At 43.5% G+C, this 10,222-nt stretch overlaps 2 protein-coding genes across 7 annotated transcripts; one reads left to right on the top strand and one right to left on the bottom strand.

The window, feature by feature from the left end:
• Nucleotides 1-130: 130 nt before the first annotated feature.
• Nucleotides 131-6,397, top strand: bcl9l (bcl9 like). Of its 5 annotated transcripts, XM_031839492.1 has the most exons (7): nucleotides 131-347; nucleotides 719-896; nucleotides 1,078-1,198; nucleotides 1,492-2,473; nucleotides 3,077-3,910; nucleotides 4,004-4,258; nucleotides 4,520-6,397. In XM_031839492.1, the coding sequence occupies exons 1-7, from the start codon at nucleotides 233-235 to the stop codon at nucleotides 5,704-5,706; spliced, it is 3,672 nt and encodes a 1,223-aa protein (XP_031695352.1). In that variant the 5' UTR covers nucleotides 131-232; the 3' UTR covers nucleotides 5,707-6,397. The 5 variants fall into 5 exon arrangements, with proteins under 5 accessions (XP_031695352.1, XP_031695348.1, XP_031695350.1 ...); XM_031839488.1 differs by having other exon boundaries at nucleotides 1,492-3,910; XM_031839490.1 differs by having other exon boundaries at nucleotides 1,078-1,162; nucleotides 1,492-3,910.
• On the bottom strand, nucleotides 6,278-9,251 carry cxcr5 (chemokine (C-X-C motif) receptor 5). 2 transcript variants are annotated; one of them, XM_031839494.1, is made up of 2 exons: nucleotides 9,179-9,251; nucleotides 6,278-7,468 (listed from the first exon to the last, which is right to left on the bottom strand). In XM_031839494.1, exon 2 carries the CDS (start codon nucleotides 7,429-7,431, stop codon nucleotides 6,529-6,531), a length of 903 nt encoding a protein of 300 aa, XP_031695354.1. In that variant the 5' UTR covers nucleotides 7,432-7,468; nucleotides 9,179-9,251; the 3' UTR covers nucleotides 6,278-6,528. The 2 variants fall into 2 exon arrangements, with proteins under 2 accessions (XP_031695354.1, XP_031695353.1); XM_031839493.1 differs by having other exon boundaries at nucleotides 6,278-7,611.
• Between the last annotated feature and the right edge of the window lie 971 nt (nucleotides 9,252-10,222).

A 10,222-nucleotide genomic window follows, 5' to 3' on the forward strand; every position in this document is an offset into this window, starting at 1 on the left:
TGTATAGATGTATGTGTGTATGTATGTATAGATGTATATATGTATGTATAGATGTATATATGTATGTGTATATGTATATATGTATATGTGTGTGTATATATGTATATGTGTGTGTATATATGTATATGTATGTATATATATGTATATGTATATATTTTTATTTTTTTTAATTTTTTTTTTACACTAGTTGTTGTCCAACAGTTGATGTGTGTATTATCCTCCAGAGGGTGGCATGCGCAGTAAGCGGCGCTGTGTTCTGGAGAAGAAACAGCCATACAGTGGAGATGAATGGTGCTCTGGACCCGACACAGAGGAGGATGAAGACAAGCTACACACTGCGACCCACCGTGAGTCTATCTCCACAGAGGGGGAAACCCTTTCCCCAGATCCAGTCCTCACTAACAATGGTGTCATTGTGACCGTAACTTTAAAGGCTGTATGCATTACATGTAGAAATCCCCTACCCCCTCTCAATTTTATTTTCTCTGAAAACAGGCTAAAGCCGTTAATTATCCATAGCTGTTTTCAGGTCCGGCACACACTGAAAGGAAGAGGCTTGGAGTGCCGTACTGCTCCTTGTCACTGATGTGACTTTACATGTGTTTTAGCTCCATCTAGTGTTTAGATGTTGTAGCCAAAAGGATGTACTGGTATTGCAATTATAAACCAGGTTACAAATGTAGCCAAATTAAACCAGTGTGCTGCTGCTTTGTCACAGAAGAGCGTGGGCTGGCAGGTCCAGTTCAAGGGCTCTCTGATCGCCTGTCTGCAGGGCCCGTGTCTGAACCCGCGGCTCCTGTAATGGGATGTGGAGTGGGACCAGGGCTGAAGACAGAGCAGCCTCCTCAGCCTTCACAGCAAGTGGTGTATGTTTTCACAACCGGCCTAGCTAACAGGTAAGAACAATTTGTAGGCCTGTCATGCAGGTGATTATTCACATCAGAAGTAGAGATGTTTGGATTGTCTTTATCTCACCAACCAACCTATTTGTTTTGTTTTTTTGCATTATGACTCAACACTGAATTGTGTAACTGTTGTGAATATTACATTTTTATGATTGCTCTATTTGTTTGACAGCGCTGCAGAGGCAGTAATGAAAGGACAGACCGATTCCATCCTTCTGTTTCACCAGCAAAATGTTTCACGCCCCAAGTTGGAGCAGGTCAGACATCCACAACTCGGCGTCAAATTAAACAAGGTGTCAAGTTTGTGTTAAACCACATGGGGATACAAGTGTTTTTCCACAGTAAAGACCACATATGCAAAGTATGCGAGGGGGTTAAGTTGTTTTAACTATTTTGGTCTCGGATACGTCTTAGTTCCTGTTTTCATCAGCAGTTGTGACTGCTGTAAATGCTTGTACTGAGAAAGTGCACTATATGATGTTTTGGCAGAATGACAAATTGGCAATATAATTACTGGAATTATTACTGCTAGAAATAATAACAATTTACATTATATAATTGTTTTTTTCTCTTCTGTCTGCCACAGGGCCACTCATCAGGCAAGCTTCCTAACCTATCTGAAAAGATGAACTCGAGCAGCTCTCCACCCACAGGCACCCCTAAATCACAATGTGGAACTCCACGACCAGCCTCTGCAGGTGCTGGAGGCCCATTGCATCCTGCAGGGACACCATCATCAGCAGGACACTCGGATAATGAATCCTCTCAGACCAGACCTGGCGGAGCCTCCAGCAATAACAGCATCGTCGCCCATAGGTCAGAGGCAGGGAGCACGGCCACACCTGCATGCCCAGTCCCAGGAGCTGGAGATGGCGAGGGTGCAGGGGGTATGTCTCTTCCTGTTGCTACCATTTCTCCCTCGGGAAGTCCCTCCATGCTTTCTGCACACCTACAGGGTGATCCGTGCCAGAGGAGTGGCCCGGGGAACATGGATGGTCTTTCCAAAGAGCAGCTGGAACACAGGGAGCGCTCTTTGCAGACACTGAGGGACATAGAGAGGCTGCTTCTGCGTAGTGGAGCAGGTGGAGGCCCTGGAGACACAGGAGCTACGAACAACAATGCTAGTAATAACTCCTCCAACCTAAATAATAACAACAATACTGATAGGAGCGGTATTCTCGAGGACCGTGACAATGGTACAAATAGCTCCGGAAATTGCGGTAGTGGTAATATGCTGTCGACAGCCTTGGCTTCGATGGGAGGGATGAAGAAATATGAAGAACCCCTCCAGTCCATCATTTCTCAAACACAGTCCCTTGCTGGACCTGTACTTGACAGCCCTCACATGGACTCTCACCATAACCTACCACAACATCCCCATCACCAGCTGTCTTCACCTGGGCTCGACATGGGTCACTTACTTGGACCAGATGGGCTGACCCCAGAGCAAGTGGCGTGGAGGAAGCTTCAAGAAGAATACTACCAAGATAAGAGACGACAACAGGAAATACAACCCCCCTCACATCCACAGCACTTAAGAATGATGACAGAGATTGGCATGCAAGGAGGTCCTGTGATGATGAGAGGACCCCCTCCTCCCTACCACAGCAAGCCTGGAGAACAGCAGTGGGGTCCTGGCAATATGATGGGAGGAGGAATGGGTGGAAATGCACGAATGATAGACATGCACCAAGAGGGACCCCGCGGCCCAAGGTTCCTGGGACAGATGCAGAGAGGGCCACCTGGAGGAGGCGGTTTTCCTGGTGGTAAAGGGGGAGTTTTATCAGTGGAGGGTCTAGGACCCCAAAGGCCCACCAGGCCAGGGATGATTTGGCTTGATGATATGCCCAACAATATAGGCGGTGGGGGTCCATTTCATGGCTGCTACCCTGGTGGACCTCCTCAGCACTTGCAAGGTGACCCAGAACATCTGTTAACACATGAGGAAATGTTTCGCCTCATGGAGAAACGGCAGATGCAGGGGCTTTCCAGGTTTGAACTTGACAGATTAGCTAAACAGCAGCAACAGGGCAACCTGGGCTCAAGAATGATGGATAATCCCGGGGGCCCAGACTTTCACAATTTGGGAATGGGCCGGGGTCCACCCTCCACTCGAGGTGATCCTATGGACTTTCCTGGTTCACGGGAGATTATGGGCTCTCCTGGAGGGGGTCCTCAGATGAGAGACCTTGTGGATTCTCCTCTGGGGAGCAGCCTCACAATGAATATGAACCCACAGATGAATGTTCAGCAACAACAACAGCAGATGATGCTCTCTCAGAAGCTCAGAGGAGGTCCTGCTGGAGGGGGAACTTTAGGTGAGATGTTTAGCCCTGGAGATATTTCACGAATCAGGGCTTCCCATAATGGAAGAGGAGTAAATAAGGGAATGATTCCAGGACCCGATGGCCCCTTTCAGTTTCCCAATCATGGTCCCTTTTCTGGAGGACAAGTGGAAGGGCCTTTTCTTCAGCAACCTGGCCCTGAGATGTTTGGACCTGACCAGCAAGGTCATCATCAAATGGGAGGTACATCGCGGCTTAGTCATATGCCGATGAGTGGAGTCCTCAGGGGAGTAGACCTCGGACCTAGGCACCCCTCTGAGCTATCAATCAATATTAACCCCAGGAGCTCTCCTTCAGTGCCTCGTCCTCATCAGCTCAAATCTCCATCCCTCAACCGAGAGCCATCTCCACTTCTACCTTCCCCCTCTGCTCCAGGACTGAAGTCCCCCCCACAGATATCCTCTGCAGGGCATCACCCCACTCTTCCCCCTGCGTCTGGTGCTGGGACTCCTTCCTCTTCTTCCATGAAGTCTCCCCAGATAATGGGGTCTTCCAACCTTGGGTTGCACTCTCCGTCTGCCTCTCCTGGACAACTCAAGTCCCCTGCCATGGCTGTGGGTTCTCCAGGTTGGGCGTCTCCTAAAACAGCTCTTCCGAGTCCAGGTGGTCCAACCAGTGGGAAGGTAGTGGGCAATGGAGGAAGTAGTTCCACCGAGACAGGTACACTTAAAATTCAAGTTGACGCTGGATCATCATTATTGCTTTTCCTTGTATTGCTGTGATATTAATCAATTATTTTAATGTCCTTTGCAGGCCAATCACTTCCCCCCAGGAGTTCCAACTCTACACCCGTTAGCCAGCCAGGCTCTATGAATCCTGGTATGCCATTCACTTCCTCTCCCGATAACCATCCAACCCCGAATCCTTTATCTCTCATCATGTCTCAGATGTCCAAGTATGCCATGCCCAGTTCTACTCCCCTCTACCATGATGCAATCAAAACAATTGCCACTTCCGATGATGAGATGCTGCCAGATCGACCTCTTCTATCCGGTGTCAGCATTGGAGGTATGAAACAAGGACACATTGTGACATAGACAGAGAACACCTTGTACAGTTTGGCAATGTGTAGAAAGGAAGCAGTAGCATAATAAAGTATGTTCATTCTTAGTTCTATGATGTTTTTGCCATATTATTGTAGAGCTGCTTGAAAATATGAATAGGCCTCCAATTAATATTTCATAAGTATAATGGCTTGACAAAAAGGGCAATCTTTTTTCAAATGTTAATGGTGTGATTTTTCACATGCTTGCCTTGCTTTATCACCAGGAAACATGGGGAACCCCCAGACCTCCCAGCTACTGGTCTCCCAGGGCTCCATTGGTCCCCACAGTAATCCACAAAGCCCCATGGGCATTGTAAGCCAAGGTCAGCAACACCTGCCACATGACTCATCAGGACCTGTGCTTTCTTCCCCAAACCAAATGGGCATGCCTGCCATGATGGGAGGAGGTGCACCTGATGGGATGGGGCCCTGCAATGTTTCACCTATATCTCAGAGCCAGATGGCAGGCTTTTCTCGCATCCAGCCACCACCTCATGGGCCCATGCACTCACCTATTGGAGGAATGTCACATAATTTCTCCCAGTCTAATGAGGATATTCTACCACCACAGCAGTTACACCTTAGTCTGCTTAGAAAAGGTCATCCTCACCAGCGCCCCTCTCATCCCTCAGACTCATTTGCCTCTTTGCACATGGGGGATGGCCCGGATTTAAGTGAAGTTATACGAACCAATCACTCGGGTATCCCTGAGTTTGATCTCTCCCGCATCATTCCTTCTGATAAGCCCAGTAGCACTCTCCAGTATTTCCCCAAGAGTGAGCCACATCAGAATCTGCATCAGGGGCCACTATCCCAGCAACCTACTCCACAGCAGCTCCTCAAACAGCTGTCTTCTTCTGGTCCTCCACACAGCAGCGGCCCCTCATCCAACCCCCACTTAGCAAACTTACAGAATATGATGGCTGAACAGCAGCTGGCGCCTCACCCCTCACATGTTGGAATACGCCAAAACATGGGCATTCCTCAAGGGGGCTCTAGGGGCATGGTTTCTGGTGGGGGCATGGGCCCCATGTGCCCCCCTGGACATATGATGGGAAGGACAGGCATGGCGCCCCAGCAGCAGCTACAGCAACAGCAAGCCATGATGGCGAACAGCCTTCTCCACCATCCTTCCAATCCATACCCTGGCATGATGTCCTCCCAGCAGCACTCACACAATCTGATGGCACAGCAAAACATTATGATGATGCAGGCTAAGCAGCGAAGCATGTCAATTCCAGGGGATCCCTTTGGCCCCCAGGGTCCTCTCATGTCCCCTCAGGGTCCGATGATGGCCCCGTCCCACCCACAGGCTGGTATGATGGGCCCCCAGTCTCTCAGACAACGAGGAATGTCTCTGGACAGTACCATTGGCTATGGACCCGGAGGTATGGCCCACATGCCATTCTGATCCAGCTAACATAACTTTTAAAAACAAAAAAAAAAAAAGTGTCCTCTAGGTTACCTTACCATTGTGTCCAAATTTTTTCATTAATGTTATTCTTGCAGTTATTTGAAAAGAGGAACTGTAAAACCAATAAATCAGTGATGCTTCAAGTTATGGATTACAACTGATTAAAAATGGAATATTTAAAAGCACTGTAAACCAATTAAGTAACATATTTGAAGCCATTTTCTAAAATACTGTAAAATATGTATATTACAAAGATCTGTGTAGTTGTTGTGGGAACAGAGTGGCAGTCAGGAGAGGAGTGCCTCAAATTTCTTTTTGTTTTAATATTGATTTATTTTTTTTTTTCTCCAACTACCAAACTGTTGTGCAAAGGAATTATATATATGTCAATATATATAATATATACCTGCTGTATATAAGATGCAATTTGTGATTGTTTGCAGTTGTTCTGTATAACTGTTTTAATAGAAGTCTAAAAATAGAATAATACTGATCTCTACGGTGGTTTTAGCTTTGGTTATTGTGTCAATTACTGTTTGCGAACACTGACAAAGGGACACGGTTGCTGTATAATATATGAAATCTTTATTGAATTCAATAAGCAGTAGCTGAAGTACAAGCAAAAACAGATTCTGGACAAAAAATAACATTTTCTTGACTGGGTAAATAAAACATCTTTTTAAATGCATTCAAAGTTGCAGTGGGTACTATATTGTCAGAACATTTGATAAAATGATAACATTTTTCATGATTACTGTACAAATGAATTACTGTAGAACGGAAGCATTTTAGTTCCAGCTGACATTGTACAAGAGTTTATTAGATGAGTACGGTGCTGGTGGTCGTTGCTCCATCAGAAATGGATGGTCGACTGTGACCCTGAGCTCGGAGGAAAGGTAGGCAATTGCTGCAGCCCAATTTACAAAGTAACTGTATTAGCTCATTGCGAAAGCGCACCCCAACAAAGGCATACAAGAAAGGGTTCAGGCAACAGTGTGAGAGACCGAGGCTTTTCGTCACATCAAGGGCTGGTCGCAGTAGGACGTAAAATTCACAGGTTTCATACGAGATAAGGCCCAGGTCCACCGTAGTTTTTATCAGTAGGGTGATATTATATGGCAGCCAACAGAAGAAAAAGACAACAGTGACGAGTAAAGCCAGTCTAATTGCTCCTTGCGTTGCTTGGCTTTTCTGAGTCTTGCACACTGTAACTACCACTGCTGTGTAACAATAGCTCATGACAGCCAGAGGTAGGAAAAAGCACACATGATCTAAAACTCCATTAGCCAAAACCCAGTTGTTTGCATGCATACCATGATCATTATAGAAACAGGAGAGCCTAGATATTGGTCTGGCTTCTATTCTCACAGAAAGAAACACAGCATTGGGTATTGATAACCCCAAACAGGCCAGCCATAATGTAATGCATGTTAGGCGCACTGTTCTTGGACGTCGACTTTGCATACTAGGAATGGCATGAACAATGGCCAAGTACCGATCGAACCCAATGCAAGCTAAAAGGAAACTCCCACAGTGGAGGTTAAGATTTTGCACCAGGCCCGTCAGCTTGCAGAGAAACTCCCCAAACAGCCAACCGGCGACACTGTCAACTATGTCAAAAGGAAATGTGAAAAGGAGCATGAGGTCCGCCAAGGCGAGGTGCAGCAGGTAGATCTCAGTGATGCGCAGGAGGTGCCAACGTCTCAGGAGGACTGTTACCATCAGGCCGTTCCCTGCCACGCCCAGCAGGAAGATCAAGCTGTACAGCACAGGTTGGAAAACGGCATGAAAGAGCCAGAGGGCAGTCTCCTCATCATCACAGAGTGTGTCGCTTCCATAATCATATGTATATGTGGAATTATCATCTGTATATGTGGAATTATCCACATCTGTGCCTGCCAGCTGTAAAAAATATAAAGAGGAGAATGGTCATTTTAATAACCATCACAGTTTGAGAATCACTTTGTGTGGTGTGTGTGTGGAATAATACACAATTGTCTCCTCGAACGATTTGGGCTGAATTCTGATAGTGTTTTTTCAATAATGAAATGGAAAAATTAATCATTGCTTTAGCTTAGCTTAGCTTTAAAAGCAATGTTTTGATCGTCTTTGTTCCGGTTTTCTCAGTCAAATCATTAGGCAGGAAACAGAATAGGCCAGATTGTTTTCACTTCCCCTTAACGGTAACTAGATGTTTTGGGCAAATATGCCAAAACATCCAACTTGGGCTGTGTACTAATAAATGAACACTTTATTTTTACTCTCCAATCAACAATCAAATTAATATATCTGCTGGAGAAATCACAGCTAAAGCCTAAAATTACCATTTCTCTGTTAAATAATTAAGTTAAGTGACCAAGAAAAACACCAAAAACATACGTGTATCTTTATTAAAATATAGATAAAATGTGATGTTGTACAAACATAAGACAACACTGAATACATCCTCTGGTAATATTAGGAGCAAAATGTACTTTGTGCCAAAGTTACTCCCGTGTTGTGGAACTTCTCTAAAAAAAAATTGTGCTTTTGCATAAAACTGGTAAATATTTTATTTCATGATATTTAGATATTTCTGTCATACATTTGTTATAACAGTTCCCCTTATAAACAAAACTGTTTGATGAAACTGAACTTTAAAGTGTAAATCTATATAATCTTATTGGAATATGCTTGTAATCATTGCTGTCAATGTTATTATTGATCCTAAAGTTCATAATGACTACTACACGTTAACCTCTTCTTCACAATGTTTTAACATTTATAATGTAATTTCCTCTACAAAAATCAAGTTTCTCCATTTGATTCATATAAAGATCATCAGAAAGATAATATGTGATGTGATTTCAACACAGATAGCAGCATTTGTGTAAAATATTATCTTTACTTTGCTTTGGTGACAAGTCAATTGCAGGTTATTTGAAGCCTATGATTAGAAATATATCACCCTACAGAATATTCATGATAAACATATAGGATGTATTACAGTGACTTTCCTCATTGCTTATTTCCCTGGTGAGTAAACAGGAAAGAAGCACCTGCATCCGTTTCTACGGTTCAGTAATTTTAGCTACTGTAGTGTATATATTATGTTTCTCAACTTTGTGACAATTTAAAAAGCTACATGTTGCTTATAACCTTAAAATCTCTTGCATTAAAATGCCAGATGCAGCAGCGGAGGTGTATAACATTTTAAAGAGTCACACTATACTGTCTGAAACAGTAGATTAAATCTATTGGAAGGTGTCCACTAGCAGTTAAAGGACATTTGATATCACACTAAATCAGTAAGACTTACCCTGTTGCACCTACTGTTTTAAGTTTATAAAAAAAAACTGAATATACAGAAATGCTACATTTGCACAACTAAAATTAGATTTAGATCAGATTATTACCGACTATATCGTATAAAATAGACCTTTAAAAGCATCTACAGCAATTTACCATTCAATTATTAATTATGTCTTACCTCAAAGATCAAGGAGTTTGTTACACCCATGTGGGTAAATCTTGGTCACTTGAATGTATATCTTACACTGCCGTATAGTGAAATATGCTTGTACTTCCTGTTAGTGCTGGTTCTTATTTACCTTGTCAATTTCTTCATTGGGGGTGCGTTTGGTGGAAACAGCCTGTCAAATCAGACCGAAGCGGCTTTACAGAGCAGTAGCCGAATGCAAATCCGAGTAAAAACACCCTACAGTGTATTTTAGCTTTTGACAAGCAAGAGGCAATCATACTGAAGTGATCTGAGTTATTTGGGTATTTTTTTGCAAAAAATACCAAATCTTTTATGAATACAACATCCAGAAATCCTCAATAATAATAAGTTGCATGTTGGTGTGACTGAGATCACCACAGACATCATCCAGCTTTGTGACTGGTATCAGTTCTGTTTGTATTGATTGCATCATTTATGGAAAAAAAAGGTAAACGCAGCCCTTATTTATTAATTTACCATGATCTTACAGATACTTGGAGCGAGGAGGATCAGAAAGTCTAGTTTGCTGCTGTAGCCGTTGGCAGGATACATTCAGGAGGGGGAAGACACAACGAACCCTTGAGCAAGGCCCTCAACTGCTCCAGTGGAGTGGAGCTTCTCAATAGCCAGCAGATCAGACAATGGTTGCCCTTGGCACGTAAATGTCACGTACCGATTCCAGTTTTTCTTATAGCAATAACAATGTAAAGCTGCTATGCCACTGTTTTTTGCGAGCAGCACCAGTATAAAACTAGAAAAACCATCCTGCCCTAATTATCCATTTCTTAATGCAGGTAGCTGTTAAATATATTGTATATACAGTGGGTACGGAAAGTATTCAGACCCCTTTAAATTTTTCACTGTTTCATTGCAGCCATTTGCTAAAATCAAAAAAGTTCATTTTATTTCTCATTAATGTACACTCAGCACCCCATCTTGACAGAAAAAAACAGAAATGTAGAAATTTTTGCAAATTTATTAAAAAAGAAAAACTGAAATATCACATGGTCATAAGTATTCAGACCCTTTGCT

Source organism: Anarrhichthys ocellatus, unplaced genomic scaffold (assembly GCF_004355925.1).
Source record: "Anarrhichthys ocellatus isolate YVR2014 unplaced genomic scaffold, GSC_Weel_1.0 scaffold1655, whole genome shotgun sequence".
NCBI lineage: Eukaryota > Metazoa > Chordata > Actinopteri > Perciformes > Anarhichadidae > Anarrhichthys > Anarrhichthys ocellatus.